This window comes from Bufo gargarizans, chromosome 2 (assembly GCF_014858855.1).
Source record: "Bufo gargarizans isolate SCDJY-AF-19 chromosome 2, ASM1485885v1, whole genome shotgun sequence".
NCBI lineage: Eukaryota > Metazoa > Chordata > Amphibia > Anura > Bufonidae > Bufo > Bufo gargarizans.
Window position 1 is genome coordinate 593,211,093 of NC_058081.1, and position 18,942 is coordinate 593,230,034.

The 18,942-nt window shown below is 43.3% G+C and overlaps 1 protein-coding gene across 3 annotated transcripts in view; it reads right to left on the minus strand.

The window, feature by feature from the left end:
- The window catches only part of PRKCZ (protein kinase C zeta), a 260,333-nt gene that overhangs the window by 46,406 nt on the left and 194,985 nt on the right, over positions 1–18,942 (minus strand). For all 3 annotated transcript variants that reach the window (XM_044281869.1, XM_044281871.1, XM_044281870.1), the window contains 6 exons: positions 10,496–10,548; positions 9,707–9,895; positions 8,204–8,301; positions 3,585–3,671; positions 1,653–1,788; positions 195–282 (listed from right to left, as the gene is read on the minus strand). In XM_044281869.1, coding sequence (XP_044137804.1) covers positions 195–282; positions 1,653–1,788; positions 3,585–3,671; positions 8,204–8,301; positions 9,707–9,895; positions 10,496–10,548 — 651 coding nt within the window. The remainder of the gene's footprint in view (positions 1–194; positions 283–1,652; positions 1,789–3,584; positions 3,672–8,203; positions 8,302–9,706; positions 9,896–10,495; positions 10,549–18,942) is intronic.

The following is an 18,942-nucleotide window of genomic DNA, read 5'->3' on the forward strand; positions in this document are numbered from 1 at the left end:
TTTCATTATGTTACTATGCTGAGGTTGGATTATTAGACGGGACTAAAACATTGCAAAATGACCTAAAGAATATTTGGTTGATCAATTTCTCCACAGAGTAATAGTGATTTATTTATCCATGCAGCAAGAAATTAATAAGGTCAGATGGGATTGTTAAAGATGAATTCCAGATCACACTAGTGGAGATTACTCACCATACTCTTCTCCTCGGAGGATTTCAGGAGCAATGTAATTTGGCGTTCCACAGAAAGTGCTTGTTGTGTCTCCTGGCCCTAGGCCCTCCTGTAACACATTTTATACACTTTATTCCAACTTCCGTACAAGATTAAAATAACTATTTGGGTTAAGTATATAATAAAGTAATGAATTGACCATTTCAAAATTTCCAAAGTGTAAGGGAATTTGCGTATAGCTGCTAAAGGTCTTGTATAAATCTTAGCACCCCTAGCCATCACCTTCATTTAGTATCTGTTATACAGTACCGTTTGGTGCAGTCATCACCATACAGAGAAAACCTAACCAGAAAAAGCTGAGAATGAACATACTGTCTAGTGCATAAATACTGCAGTAAGAGAGGTGCAATTTTATATGCGAACTTTCCAGCAACAATTAGGAAAATCCAGCATTGCCACACATTAAAAGGGTTGTTCATCTTCTGGGGGTCTTTCAGCAGACAACCCCTCATGGTCAGACCGGTTGAAGGAAGCATACTTACCTGTTCCCCACCGTTGGGTCCTGGCTCCCTCTCCCCTGCCGCAGTGCTTGGGTCCTCCACTGTCAACATCCCATTTGATACAGTTGCAGCCAATGACCGGCTGCAGCTGTAGGCAATGATTGCCCCCTTGGATCATGTCAACTAGTCATGTCATGCAAGGAGAGAAGATCACAGCTGTGGCCAGTCATTGGCTGCAGCAGAATCCAACAGAAGGGGATGCCGACAGAAGGGGAACCAGAAAACTGCAGCGGCATTGGGGCAGCGAATGAGTCAGGACGCAGCAGTGGGGAGGTAGGTAATAATGCATCCTTCCACAGGCCGCGGCTGGTAGGGGGTCCTGCTGAAAGACTCCCAGAAGATAAACAACCACTTTAACAACTGCCTACAATCAAAATATTTCCTAACTCAAAGGATCCATGACAACATGGGGAATAAACATGTTTAAAATGATAATACATTCACCAGAAGATAATCTGAGGATCGTAGTTTTGACAAAATGGGCTATATCCAGCAGAAGACAACCCTACTGGAGATAAATTTGTAGTCCATTTTTTGCTGATAGGAACAGTTCTAAGCCAACTCGCACATAACCAATAATTACTGATGTGGAAGGGTTTCCACAGTGTGGGCGGGCAGAAAACCAATCCACCTGCAGACATCAATGGGTTCACAAATTTGAAGGAAATACCTCAATTAATCTACAAATTTGTGCAGCCACTGGCTGCTGTGGTCGGGCTGGGTCGTGGCCACCTCATCATGGCTGACCTGTGAAAACTCAGCCTAACAATATAAATTAGAATGTAATTAAAAGTAGATGGGCAAAAGTACTGTAAAAATTGATGGAAGACCTTCAGAATTATTTTCTTTGGTGGGCCCAAGGTAACCCAGTTTCACACTGTCCCTTATTCTAAATAAAAATCATTCATGTCCCTCTCACCTTACACATGCCATAATCAGTTAGTTTGATGTGACCGTCTGCATCCAAAAGAACATTGTCAAGCTTTAGATCTCTGTAAATGATCCCTCGTTCATGCAGGAAATTTAGGGCAATACAGATTTCAGCAGCATAAAACCTGGAAACAAAAACACCAGTCATTTAAATCAACTGGTAATAACTAAGCTTCTTAAGGCCTCATGCACACGACGGTATTTTTTTGCGGTCCGCAAAAGGGGGTTCCGTTGTTCCGTGACCGTTTGACATGAAGCAAAGTAAAAAAAAAAAAAATCTAAGTAAAGTTTGCCATGCAAATTATAGGAAAAAAATGGACGCGGATGACAATCTTGTGTGCCTCCGCGTTTTTTTCACGGACCCATTGACATGAATGGGTCCGCGAACAGTTTTCCGTGAAAAAAAAATAGGACAGGTTATATTTTTTTGACGGACTGAAACCACGGACGCGGATAACAAACGGTGCATTAGCCGAGTTTTCAACGGACCCACTGAAAGTTAATGGGTCCGCAGAGAATCACAAAAAACGGAACAACGGACACGGAATGAAACAACGGTCGTGTGCATGAGGCCTAAAGGTTTTGTCCGGGCTTCTCCCTTCCTGCTCACCGCTGCTTTGCCATAGACGGCAACAGCGAACAGGAAGAGAGAAGGCACATGCCCACTGTGTGCAGGGGTGTCGGACCCTCGCCGATCTGATACTGATGACCTATCCTGAGGATAGGTCATTAATAGTTAAAGCTCGGACAACCCCTTTAAATCATGTCTGGTTCGGAAATCATATGAATACTGTAATTTGCACACTTGAGGTACTGTACATTTGGGGTGTAGTACTAGCAGTAGCACTTACCACACCAACACTCTGGTGTGGTACTGGTAGTATCTGAACAGGGTAGGGGTACTTTCACACTAGCGTTTTTCTTTTCCGGCATAGAGTTTTGTCCTAGGGGCTCTATATAGGAAAAGAACTGATCAGTTTTATCCTAATGCATTCTGAATGGAGAGCAATCCGTTCAGGATGCATCAGGATGTCTTCAGTCTTTTTGACTTTTCAGGACGGAAATAATACCGCAGCATGCACTTGCCTGAATGCCATTTTTTTCCATGTATAAGTGCCTGATACGGCATTCAAATTGACGCATTGACTGACCCGTTATTCCGGTCTGCGCATGCACAGACCTTTAAAAATTTTATAAATACCGGATCTGTTTTGCCAGATGACACCGGAAAAACGGATCCGATATTGCAACGCTTTTTTCTGACTGATCAGGCATTTTTCAGACTGATCAGGATCCTGAAGAGTCCGAAAAATGCCTGGTCAGTCAGAAAAAATTACCTGCGTTTGCAACGGAACTGCCTGCCGGAATCAAACAACGCAAGTGTGAAAGTACCCTAAGCCTTCATTAAAAGAAGGTGAAGAAGCAGAAGTAGCCGTAGAGATGTACAGCATATCTTAGCACACTTAGGCAATGGTTCCGTGCCTCTGGTCAACCTGTTTAACATCGGCCTTATGTTCTTCCCTATATTCATAGGGGCTACCTAGGGTATTCCACTTTCTGTACACAATCCAAAATATAACTTTGGGTTATTTGGCTAAAAGCTTGTTCACATCTGCGTCGGAGACTCCGTTCTGGCCCTCCTCACAGATTCCGTCAACAATAGTGGAGAGAAAAGTTCTGTATGCAGGGCTTTTTTCTCCACTAATGAAGCAGCTCCTGAACATAAACCAAACAGACCCCATTATAGTCAGTGGGATCTGCTCGGGTCCATTATGTGCCAAATCAAGAGCCTCCATTATTTTCATTTTTATGCTCAAACAAAAATGAAATGTGAGCCCATCCTAAAGCTTGACTGCATCCCAAAATGCCCAATTTACCATGACTGCATTCCCCAATACTCCTGATATCAGCAGTGACATACCTGGCATGTTCCTCGGGGAGTTTTCTTTGTCGTTGCATATGAAACATGAGGTCACCCCCATTTACATACTCTATGACCAAAAACAACCTAAGTACAGAAGGAGAAAAAAGCATTTAAAACCATTATAAGCTACAATACTAACATCACAGGATTGAAATTAGATAGCAAGTGTCTATACTGTCCTTACTGTAAATAGCAGAACCCACAGACGATTTAAAGAGAACTTATAAAAATTCTGTACAATCTGTAGGCAGCATGTTATAGAGCAGGAGGTGATGAGCAGATTCATATACAATTTAATAGTAAAATATTAAGTAAAACAATGTATTTTAATCCCTGCTCTTTCTATGCTGAGGGGTCACGTGGGAAGCCCCATCAGTGACTGACAGCCAACGCTGCATGACTCCGCACACAGGACCACCCACTGGACTCCTAAGCCTAAAACTGCAGGGATTTACATGAATAAACAACAAGTTGTACTGAATCTTTTCCCACAAAATTATATATCAGTCTGCTCAGCTGCTCCTGCTCTATAAGATGCTGTCCATAGTGGCAATTTCCCTTTATTATGTATGATGTCGGCTTCACCCTGCTCCAAAATCTGCCATCAGGAGAAGGTTCAGGCAAATTGGATTTCGGTGTGTCCCAGTAGATGAAAACTGCCAGTCTTATCCCATCATCCTATTGAAAAATAAATACATTTTTCATTCTTTCCATGTCATGTATCAGCACCATCCAAATCGCAATGCGGGGTGCTAATAGAGTGACAGAAGGGGAAGCAGTGCCACCCTGTTCCATTTCCCATGTGAACACTGCTGTACAGTACAGCATGCACAGGGCTCAGAAGCACCACCCAGCGCTGACGCACTGCAAATTCAGCTGCCGGTCATAAATGGAGCTGAACTAATAACACAGGCCCACTCCAATACTTGAAGTTAAAGCGTCTGCAAGTAGTAGAAGGGGTTGGCTGCAATGCAATATATTTTTGGGTTACTCACTGTATTTCTGTCAATGCTCAAGTTATCATCATTAACATTCATCATATTCTTTTTCCTGTGCCATTTATGGGCCTGGCTGGTGCCCCTGTAAACACTGCCTCTGGTCTATCAAATCTATCTCATCAAGCAGTGAGAAGTCCCAGTGACGGGACTGAAACGTCACGGTTTGATGATCGGTTTGATGATTAAAGAACACTACTTTTGATTTACGTTTTTGAGAGTGCAGTGGAATTTTTTATTTACTTATTGAATGTTGGATCGCTTTCGCAGCCGCAGGCACCCAGTCATCATTATAGCACAGTGCCGCTCACAATACTTGGACTTTATCTATCCATCCATTCATCTATCCATCTATCACACTCTCATCCTGTTTTCTACTGCATAGACTCCACATCAAGTGTTTGGCATCTGCGCAGTAGAAACAATCCCTCCCCTTCAGTGTCCCGTCCTCCGAGCGCAGCTGGCAAAAGAGATTGCGCGCACTATGAAAACCTGATGCAGCGGGCACTTCCAATTCTGTACCTGGGAATATTTTCCCTGTTCTTTCATTGGCCACAGCTTTTTATTTCAAAACTCATGAGTAGTGTTGAGCTAACTTGTGTTTTAAGTTCGGCATCTAAAGTTTGGGTTATCAGAGTATCCCGTTATGGATTCCGCTACCACAACGGGATACTTAGATAACCCGAACCTTTACTTTAGATGCCGAACTTAAAACACAAGTTCACTCAACACTACTCTTGAGAACCTCTAACTACTTGATGACCTCCGACATACATGTATGGTGGAAGTCACCACTTTAAAGATGGCAGCGGGCGCCATAGCCAATGGATTTCTGCTGTTTTGAACAGCTAAGACCTGGGGTGGATGTATGTAATCAGCCCCAAGACTGATCGCACAAATTTAACCCCTCAGATGCCGTGGTCAAATGTGACCATGGCATCTGAGTAGTGAAGCGGCAGCTTTGCATTCCCATGCTCGTAAAAGTGTTCTTCGGCTGAGATCGAAGGAACTCGTTTTAAGCCTCAAGAAGGCTCTAATAGCTAATACTGGAATATGCCAATATAGGCCAGCAGGTGGCAGAGATTGTTATTTGCAATATATGAATCGTGTGTTCCATGATTGCTATATAGCCATCACAGAACACAATGGGCAATCTAATTACTGACAGTTATAGTCAGTCATCCAGGGCAACTTAAAAAAGTTAAAAATATATATATATACACTCACCTAAAGAATTATTATAATACGGTGTTGGACCCCCTTTTGCCTTCAGAACTGCCTTAATTCTACGTGGCATTGATTGAACAAGGTGCTGATAGCATTCTTTAGAAATGTTGGCCCATATTGATAGGATAGCATCTTGCAGTTGATGGAGATTTGAGGGATGCACATCCAGGGCACGAAGCTCCCGTTCCACCACATCCCAAAGATGCTCTATTGGGTTGAGATCTGGTGACTGTGGGGGCCATTTTAGTACTGTAAACTCATTGTCATGTTCAAGAAACCAATTTGAAATGATTCGAGCTTTGTGACATGGTGCATTATCCTGCTGGAAGTAGCCATCAGAGGATGGGTACATGGTGGTCATGAAGGGATGGACATGGTCAGAAACAATGCTCAGGTAGCCCGTGGCATTTAAACGATGGCCAATTGGCACTAAGGGGCCTAAAGTGTGCCCAGAAAACATCCCCCACACCATCAGCCTGCACAGTGGTAACAAGGCATGATGGATACATGTTCTCATTCTGTTTACCCCAAATTCAGACTCTACCATTTGAATGTCTCAACAGAAATCGAGACTCATCAGACCAGGCAACATTTTTCCAGTCTTCAACAGTCCAATTTTGGTGGGCTCGTGCAAATTATAGCCTCTTTTTCCTATTTGCAGTGGAGATGAGTGGTACCCGGTGGGTTCTTCTGCTGTTGTAGCCCATCCGCCTCAAGGTTGTGTGTGTTGTGGCTTCACAAATGCTTTGCTGCATACCTCTGTTGTAACGAGTGGTTATTTCAGTCAACGTTGCTCTTCTATCAGCTTGAATCAGTCGGCCCATTCTCCTCTGACCTCTAGCATCAAACAAGGCATTTTCGCCCACAGGACTGCCGCATACTGGATGTTTTTCCCTTTTCACACCATTCTTTGTAAACCCTAGAAATGGTTGTGTGTGAAAATCCCAGTAACTGAGCAGTTGCTTCAATGCTTAAATCACCTTTCTTTCCCATTCAGTTTGGAGTTCAGGAGATTGTCTTGACCAGGACCACAACCCTACATGCATTGAAGCAACTGCCATGTGATTGGTTGACTAGATAATCGCATTAATGAGAAATAGAACAGGTGTTCCTAATAATTCTTTAGGTGAGTGTATATAAATATAAAAAATATATATAAATGTTAAAATCACCACCTTTTCCCAGAAATAAAATAAAAATACATAAATAAAAAAAAAGAAATCATGGGCATTGCCCATAAGTGTGAAAATGGCCGTACTATTAAAATATAAATATTTTTATCCCATACGGCGAATGGCGTAATGGAAAAAAATAAATGAATCTAAATGGCTAATTAGCTTTTTTTGTCTCTTCACCTCTCCAAAAAATGTAATAAAAAGTGATCAAAAAGTCACACACACTTGGTATCGGTAAAAAGTACAGATTGTGAAAAATGAGCCCTCACACAGCTCTATACGCATAACTTGAAAAAAGTTATAGGGCCCAGAATATGACGATGAAAAGAAAAAAAAAATATTTCTTCAAGGTTTTTCTTTTCTTTTTTTTTTGTATTAAAACGCAAGAAAATCTATAAAAGTGTGGTATCATTGTAATTGTACTGACCTGGAGAATGAAGGTAACAGGTCAATTTTACTGCATCCCCAAAACTGGCAGTGGAATTTCATTTTATTTATTTTTTTCCAAATTCCACTACATTTTGGAATCTTTTTCCAGCTACCCACTACATCATATGCAATATCAAATAGTGCCAATAGAAAGTACAGCTTGTGCCGTAAAAAAAGCAAGCCCTCATAAGGCTAATGTGAACAGAAAAATAAAAAAGTTATGGTTCTGGGAAGGCAGGGAGTGAAAAAACAAAATGCAAAATCGGTCCTCTAGGGGTTTATGCCTTAGGCTGCATTCACACGTCCGTGGAACACGGTCCGTGTGATAACGGCCTGGATTTCTTCAGAGTGCAGGAGCGCACAGCGTCATTGGTTGCTATGACGCCGTGCGCTTCCTACTGCCGCCGCTGTACAGTGATACACTGATATAGAACATACCAGTGCATCCAGGCCAGGCCGGTATCACACGGACCGTGTTCCACGGACGTGTGAATGCAGCCTTACTGTGTATGAATCAAATTCACCTCCTAAATAGACTCCTGCTGAAAGTCCTTGTGCCTTAAGTTTTCACAGAGACTTAAATAGCTCTGGACACAGTTTGCAATAGGCCCGTTACAGAACCAAACAAATGTCATGCTAATATTTTACTTTATCCCATATACAATAAAATGTACCCTAATAAAAGTGAACCCATTCTAGTTACAAACCGCGACAAATAGCTCAATTTTCCTCATCTCAGAAATAGTCTTCCACAGTTAAAAGAGATAAAGAAAGCATCATCTTCTCTTACCGGCTTGGTGTCTGGAAGCAAGACTGCAGGCCAACTAGAAAGGGGTTACTGGAAGCTTGTTCAAAGACGTGCTTTTCTGTTTGAACCCAGTCAATATCCTGGAAACAGGAATGACATTAGAGAAAAAAAATATAACAGCGATGAAATGGACAGTAACAATATACAGAATACAGTCAGTCACATTTAGATATAGATACATTCTCTCCTAGGGCTCATGCACATGACTGTTGGATATTTTGCGGTCCGCAAAACATGGATACCGGCCGCGTGCATTCTGCATTTTGTGAAACGGATGAGCCGGCCCCTAATATAAAACAGTCAAATCCTTGTCTGTAATGCAGAGAATAATAGGACATGTTCTAAATTTCTGCGGAACAGCCACGTGGATATACGGACACAGAATGGACATATAATAATTTCAATTTTTTTGTGGTTCCATTGAAATGAATGGTTCAGCATATGGGCCGCCCAAAAAAAAAACAAAAAACAGAACAGACACAGACAAAAAATAAAATAAAAAAAGTTTGTGTGCATGAGCCCTTAGGTTAGTTTCACACTAGCGCTAAAATGTCTATTGACTATAAAGAGACTTGGCGGGGATCCAGCCTGTTTCTGGCATTAGTGCCGGGATTCGGCCAGACAAAAAATGCTGTTTTCTGGACGAATCTTGGTACAGATGCCAGAAACAAGCCAGATCCCTGCCGGGTCCCATTACAGTCAACAAGGCCTGCCAGTGTTTTGGCAGCATTCGGCATGCTCTGGCAGGCTGTTCCTCTGCTGGAGGATATTTTTACATGAGTGGATCCGAAAACAATGCTATACACAGCATGATTACCGACTAGACAATGTGTGCATAAAGACTGCCACAGACTGGGCAAACCTTAGCCTGAGTATTTAATCATACAAAGCTCATATATCCTACAGATGAAGTCTACAAGTTGTAGTAGGGGGTGAACTCTACTGAACGATCTACTGCACAGCAGTGTGGTCGCTCTTCCTCCTGCTCATGTAATCTGATGTCCAGTCTGGACAGTGAGCCGACAGAGGGAGCTATACCTCAATAGCGGGCACCCCAGCTGCCATTCACAGAAGTTGGGCTTGCATGATATTTCTGCACGCGGCGTTTTTCGTCCTGCCGATTCTCGGCATATTTGCCGGGTTGCGGCCGGATCTTTCCCGGTCCCTATTATAGTTAATGGACGTAATTCCGGCAGCAAGGGATCCGGCAGGCTGTTCCTGTCAAATGCAGATGTGAAACAGGCCTTATCCTGTCAAGCACTTTGTTAAACTGGATGCAGAGATAAGGGTGTAAGTTGGTAGCAAAGTAAACATTGCCTTCACGGAATGAGAAACAAAGATTCTGAGTAGACGGCACACAGACTCTGCAACCTGCTGACCATACTGAAAAGCTTGAGTAGGGGCCAAGGATGTGTCAGAGCAGACAGCACGATTCTCTTGGTTGGTCATAAAGAGGGACATTATATTCTATCTGTCTGAACAAACCTCTTCGTCGTGCACCAGCTCCTTCTTCACCACCTTCATGGCGTACGTTTGGTCGTTCTTTTTTAACCGTACTAAAAGGACTTTGGCATAGCTTCCTCTACCAATCACTCTGATGAGATCAAAGTCCTGAAGGCTAAGTCCCTGTGAGATTTTAATACAATCCAATCCATCAATGACAGGTTTAATGTCCTGAAAATATTAAGAAGCCATCGTTAACAAGGCAGCAATCAGACAACATAACAATGCCTATGCACTGGAGATCACCAATATGTACTGACAGCATAAGAGTCCAATACAATGGACACCGGCGGTATGGACAAACCAGAAGAAGCCATTATTACAAGAGCGAATTCCAATATAGAAAGGCCAGAGCACTAAGGGGCAACTGCAATATAGAGAGATCCCAGCAAAAAGCTCTGACAGATCTTCAGACTGTTAGAATTGTATGTGAAAGACTCGTGTTAAATTGCTGTATGTTAATCCAACTTGTTTGTTTAGGCTCTACATTTTTTTTGCTAACTAATTTTTTAATATATCTTTAAATAGTTAAAGCTTTCTTTTTCTCATGCAGAGCTCTAAATTCCATGCAAAGACATAGTAAAAAATTCTGACGGCCTTCTGCCAACACTAGAAGACGCTTCCTGCATACTGCTTCAGGAATGTAATGTATAAACAGTATACATAAAGCTCCCTCTAGTGGTGATTGCAGGCATCCAGCAATGTATCATTTTACTAAAACTGTTCAATACCTTAGAAAACAATGTAGTTTTCCTATTTGGTCTTTCTTACCTCAGACACATCTTTCCGTGATTCAATTTTCCGAGGTGGAGGGATAATATTAACTAGAAAAATAAAACAAAGTCATATATAAAAATAAAAAATAAATCATACATGTACAAGGCCCTCATGCATTAAAACTATTCTAAGAGAACACTTCAGTATTGCCCATACAAGCTAATCATATATTAGGTTTCTTTCATACAAGAAAGGGAGTGAATTTAAAGATGTTATTTGATTGGTTGTTACGGGCAACACTGACTTTTTTTGGGGGGTAAAACAGCTTTAATGTACAGTTGAAACCAGAAGTCTCAATATCGGACATGAAATCAGAATAAACTTTTCCTGTTTTTGGTAACTTAGGATTACCATAATTATTATTATTTGCCGAATGCCAGAATAATGAGAGAGAGAATGTTTTAAGGCATTTTTATTACTTTCTGCAACGTCAAAAGTTTACATACACTAAGATTACTATGCCTTCAAACAATTCTGGACTGCCCATATGGTGATGTCATGTGTTTGGAAACTTCTGTTAAGTTTTTTTGCAACATCTGAGTTAAAGGGGCTGTCCCACAAAAAATATTCTACAGTTTTCAAACTAGCACCTTGATCTGAATACTTTTGTAATTGCATGTAATTAAGTCAGTGTCACCCAGAGGTCTTTTAAAGACCTCTTGGGGGGACATATAGTGCTGGCAAAAAAGTAAATAAATAAAATACAAGTAAAAGAAAACTATAAAAATGAAAAAGTGCAAAATAAAATTGTCCACTGTCCCCCAATGGTCTTTTTGTGACTTCTTGGGGGACATGCAGCAAAAATATATTTTAAAAATAAAGTGATTATAAAAAATATATATATATATAAATATTAAATAAAAAAAGACTGTCCCTCAAAGGTCTTTTTGTAGCAGAAATATACACTATTTAAAAAAATAAGTTGAAAAAGAAAAAAATAATAACAAAAGCAGCTCACAGCAACCAAAACCATTACAATTATCACCCCTGTGTCATGTAATAAAAAGCTGCAAAATGTATTTTGGTAGTCCAACAAATAAAGTGTTTGAACCAACGTGCAGTGACTGGCCATTGAGGCCTTTTCAGGCCTGGTCATTAAAGGGTTAACCAATAAGTGCGTTCCCCACTAGTAGGGCCCCATACACAAAACACTGATACCAGCCACATGTGTTATGCATTTTGCAGACACTTTGAGTGCTGTCTGCATCTTTTATGGCCCCACATCCAAGATGCAAAAAAATAAGGATCAGATGCGGACCAAAACAATGGCCGTGTGCGTGAGCCCCCAGGGAAAGTGCTTACTGGTTATTGCAGGGCAACTACAGTATATCTGGGGGTGCAGGAGGCGGTAAGAACCAGTGAGCGCCGCCCTCTGCAGTGAAGGAAAGCGCTTCTTTGTGAATAGGAGGCAGAAAGGAAATGTCGCCACTTAAAGGGGTTTCCCAGTAAAAATTATTTTTAACAAGTTCCTGCAGCATAGTCCCTGACACAGAAGATTCACACTTTCCTGCTCCATGCTGACCTCGCTGTTTCCATCTGCACGATATTCAGGACAATTACCGGGAACAGGTCTTCATATACACGCTCATTCCTAATATCTGGTCGGTATAACTGTGCCGCTGATCAGTAGATAAACAAGGAATTGCTCGTTTGTCGGCTGATTTGCATATTTTATCAGGATGAAAGATGCACGATAATTGTTAGCACATCTCCCTGTGTAATCAGGAATGTGCTACCGATAATCAATAGAACTGAATGAGGAAGCAATGACCAGCACTGATTAACTTTTTTTTTTTTTTTTGGAGGCCTCTTGAAATAGAGTGATGTTACAATGCGGCCCCCAGACCAAAAAAGGTTGTGCACCCCTGGTCTTAGGCGTGCCAATATGCCTTAGGGTCCATTCACACATCCGTTGTTTCTTTCCTGATCTGTTCCGTTTTTTGCTGAACAGATCTGGACCCATTCATTTTCAATGGGTCCTGAAAAAAAATCTGACATTGTGCTGTCCGTTTTTTTTCAGGACCCATTGAAAATGAATGGGTCCAGATCTGTTCCGCAAAAAACGGAACAGATCAGGAAACAAACAACAGACGTGTGAATAGACCCTTAGACTTTTCCTGCCATTCATCAGCGCAGGGCGCACTATGAACAGCACAGGCAGCGCACTGAATGCAGGCAGGCCATTATAGAGAAATGATAAAGTACATGGAAGATATACTGTACTGGACTGTAGTATTCAGGGTAGATTGCCATGTTGGCACTTTGCGATAAATATATGTGTTTTGGATTATATTTTAGACACTCAGCCTATAAAAGGTTCGCCATCACTGGCCTAGGCGCAGTTCAACCCCTTAGAAGTGAATGGGGCTGAGTGCGATACCAAGCACAGTCGCTATACTATGGTAAGCTCACAGGAGCGGCAGTGCTTTCTTGAACAGCTGATTATCGGGGGTCGTGGTTGTCAGACTGCCACTAATCAGAAACTTATGACCTATGCAAAGGATGTCACCAGTATTAAAATCTTGGAAAACCCTTTTAATTAAGTGTGGTTAGTTTCATGCCAGATTTACACCACTGTGACATTTTTGAAAAAAAAAAAAAGGCATAGTCACTCCAGTAGGGGGCGGCATAAACAAACTGGAGTAGCATTTCTAGACAAAAGTGTTAGGTTCAAAGATATACGAAATTTAACCAAAGTGCAAAGTTTGATAAATTTGACTTCAAATATTACCAACATGATGAATTCCCATCGCAGTATTTTACGCTCCATATGTATACAGACTGGTCAATGGGAAGTGTCATCTGCCATTCAGAATGCAAGCAATCTGAAGACATAAGCATCTACAAATTAAATTAAAGGGGTTGTCCAGGAAGTTTCAGTATTGTTATATTATTTTTTTTTTTTATAAAAGACTTAGAATAGGCTAATATAGCAATACTTTTTTCACCGATTCCCTGCCGTGCCCCTTCTAACGCTTCCATGCCTCTCTCAACACACAGGGAATGACCACTGAGGCGAGTCGGGGAATCACTGCAGATATAATGATTGGTTGAGCAGTCATTGCTTGTGTGTCCAGAAGGACCAGGAATGGGAGAGCGGCAGAGGACAAGAGAAGTGTCAGAAAGAGAAGAGTGGGGGATAGGCGAGCATTGCTTTGTTTGTGCTAATGCATTTCAGCCATTTGTACAAAATGTTAACCAACCAGGTAAAATGGTGACGTGTTCAGACATTTTGAATCCCTCACCCATGATTGGCACATTGTAGATGGATGTTGTTATAACAGTACTGGGTTATAATACTGAGGTTCCCTACAGATTATGTTACTTTTATCACAACTCATCTCCACTTTACATCTTAATCCAATAAATCACCAAATAAATGTCACCCCCACAACCTAATTGTGTGTAATACACTATTCACTTGTAATCCAGTGTGCAGCGTTACAAGCAAATTGTGATAAATGTCCAGTGGAAACAGGCTTTAAAGGGGTTATCCGGTAAATGATAATGATGACCAATCCTCCGGGGCTCCGGCATCCCCGCTCATCACCTGTTTCAGGGAGCCGCTGTGCTCACCGGAGCTCTGGTGACCGATGCAGGCTCCCGGCAGCTTTCCAAGGACAGCCCCGTACATTGTATAGTGCTGGTGCTAGGTATTGCAGCTCTGCCCCATCGACTAGAATGGGGCTGAGCTGCAACTAGGCCATGTGACCGATGTACAGTGATGTCACTGGCTGTGGAGCTCAAGGCCTCTTCTAACAGCTGATCGGCGGGGGTCCTGGGTGTCACAACCCTGCCGATCTGACACTGATGACCTATCCTGAGGATAAGTCATTAATATCTTTTCCTGGATAACCTTTTTAAAGGCTTTATACGCACACAGATAATGCAGGTAATCCAGGAGTCTGTCGATAGTCTGTGTCTCTAAAATAAGAAAGTGATGCTTTCCAACCGACAGAAAACTGTTCCATCAGTAGCAAAATTTACCAGTCACTTGGAAAAACATAGCTATGGATTTTGTTTCCCATAGGCAATTATATCCTAGGGGAAAAAAAGAATTGAGTAAACGGGTGTAAATACGTGTGTCCATTTCAAATTTTGGATAAACCTAGTATCCCCAAATTATCATGAAAGAACCATTTTCTGTAATTGTGCACATTCCATGCACAAGGTCCTAGCACCTTCATTCCAAATGAATCTTGAATTTAACTTTATATTATATAATTTCTACAGAAAAGTGTCAGCCCAGCGCCTGGGGGTTATTTTCATTTTCAGATGGGACCAAATTACTATATAGTATAGAGACTACAGGTCCCCGGGGTTACTGCGAGACAGTTGATTTATAAATCTGTTCCTTCCAGGCTGCCGGGGCCCCCTGAGGACTGTCTACAGCCATGACGTTAAAGGCTGATCTCTCAAGCTGTAGCCATGCTGAAATAGGTGCACGCTTTGTCATTTTAGGATACACAGCGTCCACATAAACACTACACCACGACTAGTTCGTTTAGCTCTCGTGTTAGGACACTGCCCAGCACAGCTTTTCAGAAGAGAAGAGCACTCATCTACTGCTGCTGGGAGGGCAATGGTTTATTGGGAATACACACTGTTAGCCTTACCTTTCAACGTGTGCTCGGTGTTGGATTACTGACCCTCGGGACCACAATACTCAGCGGGATGAAGCCGCCGTGGTCACAGGACAGAGTATACAAGATGTGGTAAAAATATGGGAATTTACTAACCCATTTACTACTGGCATGAAGCACAAGCAAAATTTGCAACTCTTTTGTGCTACTCTTTTCAGTTTTAAAAATTGATATTAAAAGTGGTTGAGGTTTAGCAAGGTAGGGTGTGACCTCTTGTAGACCAAGAGATTTACCATAACTTACACCAGAGACATTGTGCCTCTTAATAAATTGGGCACATTTTACTCCTGTGTATTTTGGAAACCTGCGTGGAATCCGTTGCGTGAAAGACAGCCATGATTGATAATGCTCCGTGCCTCTCTGTGATCTTTTTACTACAAAATCAGTGACAACTTTATCTCATTGTGATTTTGTAGTAAAAAGATCAGAGAGGCACGGAGCATTACCAATCATGTTACTGCTCCGTGTCTCTGCTGTCCGGGACAGGGCTTGGCTGTCTTTCAAGCAGCGGATTCCACGCACAGGATCCGCTCATGTGAAAGAGCCCTAAGGCTCCGTGTCTGCAAGCGATGCATCCACAAAATAGGAATACCTTCCATGTGCATAACGCATTTTTCTCACTCACATCACTAGAGATGACTATTCTTATCCGCAAAGTGGAAAAGAATGGGACATGTTCTTTAATTAGCATAACAGACTGATATTGGATGCAAACAGCACACGGATGACATGCATGTGCTGTCTATTTTTCAGGCCCATAAAAATGAATGGGTCTGTGTGCAATCAGCATAAAATGCGTATCAGACACAAATGCAAATCAAGGTCATGTGCATGAGCCTATACCAGTTGATGGCCAACTTCTGGCACTCCAGCTATGGTGAAACTACGACTCCCAGCATGCTCCATTCATTTCTGTGGAGTTTTGAGCCAAGCAAGTGTACATCTTGGGAGTTGTAGTTTTACCACAGCTGGAGTGCTGGAGATGAGCCATCACGGGCCTATACTATGATCTTAAACAATTCCCACCATAGACCGGTGAGCAACCTTTTTTTTTTACTTTGCATCACAACGGTGTATGACATGTTTACAATTTAGTTTGTTTGCCGTTTGTGTGTGGCTCTTTCCTAATTCAGAATTCATAATAATGGAAATAGTCTGCACTCGTGTTGAGCAAAGCATCCGAAGTGGAATTCAGTCCGAAGTTTAGTAAAACTAAAAATGGTGGCAACATGTGTTAGAAAGTGAAAGTAAGTGTAGAGGAGACAAGCCTGGGAACGCAAGATCACCCATAATGCCATGCAGCCAGCCAGTCCGCCAGTAGCCATGCCATACCATGTACACAAGTGTGCAGTGCACTAATATTCATAGCTATTCCATTCTGTTAGCTGTAGAGTTACTGTGCGTCAGTATTAATGGTCACTGTTACTGGCGGTATAATTTAGTTACTGTGCGTCAGTATTAATGGTCACTGTTACTGGCAGGTCTAATTTATCGCTGTGTACATAACTGTGCAGTGCACCAAAATTCGTAGATAATCTGTTCTGTTGTGATACAGTTGTTATACACCACGGGTGTCAAACACAAGGCCCGCGGGCCGAATCCGGCCCGCCAGACCTCGTCATGTGGCCCGCGTAGCCACCGCCGGCCGCCAACCTTCACCTTTTATTATCACTTCCTGCAGGCGGCCCCTGCAGGAAGTGATAATAAATCGCATAATGAGCGGCAGGGCTTTTTTTCTGGCGGAACACACCGGAACGGCGTTCCGCCACCTTTTGACATCGCAGCCTGCCATGCTCCAGCATCACAGGCTGTGATGTATCAGCGGGGAGGGACTGGGAGGAGGAGCTGGGGGCCGGTGCGTTCACTGTGCTCCGGCCCCCAGCTCCAGTAGTTATAAAATGTGTACAATTAATAAGGATTCTATTCATGAGGCCCCTCTGCAGTAGAACATTCAATATAGCCACATCCTACTCACAGGGCTGTTATCTTAATGCTGGCCGGCCGGGCAGACGAGCGGCAGTGTCACAACTGACGTCATGTGCCCGGCCTACTTTCTGAATGAAGGAGGTGGCGCAGGCATGTGTCGTCAGTCGTGACGCTGCCGCTCGTCTGCCCGGCCGGCCAGCATTAAGATAACAGCCCTGTGAGTAGGATGTGGCTATATTGAATGTTCTACTGCAGAGGGGCCTCATGAATAGAATCCTTATTAATTGTACACATTTAATAACTAGTCTGTACTGGAGCGGCAATGGGGGGGGGGGTCTGTGGATGGCACTGTTATGGGGTGGGGGGTCTGTGGATGGCACTGTTATGGGGTGGGGGGTCTGTGGATGGCACTGTTATGGGGTGGGGGGGTCTGTGGATGGCACTGTTATGAGGTGGGGGGGTCTGTGGATGGCACTGTTATGAGGTGGGGGGGTCTGTGGATGGCACTGTTATGAGGTGGGGGGGGTCTGTGGATGGCACTGTTATGAGGTGGGGGGGGGTCTGTGGATGGCACTGTTATGAGGTGGGGGGGGGTCTGTGGATGGCACTGTTATGGGGTGGGGGGTCTGTGGATGGCACTGCTATGGGGTGGGGGGTCTGTGGATGGCACTGTTATGGGGTGGGGGGGGGGGTCTGTGGATGGCACTGTTATAGAATGGGGGGGGGGGTCTGTGGATGGCACTGTTATAGGATGGGGGATCTGTGGATGCCATCCCCAGATCCCCCATTAACAGTGCCATCCCCATCTGGGGGGTTTCTTTGCTGGGCTGGACTTTTATAGCCCCCCAAAATTTTACTTGCATCCCTGTTCTCTAAAGGGGCGGTTTTAGGGGGCGGTCCTAGGGGTGGGCAGATCCGCCATAAGTGTCACCCACAGATCCCCCATAAGTGTCACCCACAGATCCCCCATAAGTGTCACCCACAGATCCCCCATAAGTCCGATACAACCGGCCCTTTGAGGATGACCAAACTGCTGATGCGGCCCCCGATGAATTTGAGTTTGACACCCCTGTATAATATACACTATGGCCAACAGATAGTTGCCTTGGCCCTCCAAAGGAACAGGCAGTGGCAAAAATGATTCTGTAGCTGGCACAAGTAACAGTAGAAGGGGTGGTGGTAGCAAACAGAACAACAGGCCAGAGCTGCCACTGTCATCCAGCTGTACTGGAATGGTTGACTCGCTCTTTAAAATCATCTCAAGTTACAACAGATACAAACAACCAGGAATCGGTGGGTTCCTCTGACACCACGCTTAGTTGCCATCACCTGTCCTGAACCCGCCACTTTCTTTTGCTCCTCCATTTGTTAACCAAGTAATGACAGCCGCTGGCTCTGCTCCGCTTTACAGTGACGATGACCTTTGTGAGGACAGTCGGCCGTTACAGACCAGCAAAGACTTGGAGGAGAGGTCTGCTGCGGACTCCTTTAGGCATGCAACTACTGATGATGACAGTCTGGTGGGAGCACATGTTGCGAGAGGTCAGGGACGTGCGCAAGAGACAGGCAAGACATGCAAACCCTCTCCAGCAGTCAGGGCTTGACAAGGTCAGCAAAAGGAAGCGATCGTTCCTTCCCATGGACTTTAACGTCGTTGATTGCTCCCGATTCTCCTCCTCCTAGTCACTTGTTTCGACAGCAATCAATAACAGAGGCAATTGCAAAAAGACAATAGTATGTGTGCACTCATCCAGTGGTGCGGAAGATGAATGTGCACCTGGCCAAATTGCTGGTACTACAGCCCCTCGCTTTCCATGTAGTTGTCTCTACACATTTCAGAGAACTGATGGCTTGTGCCCACCCAAGGTAGAG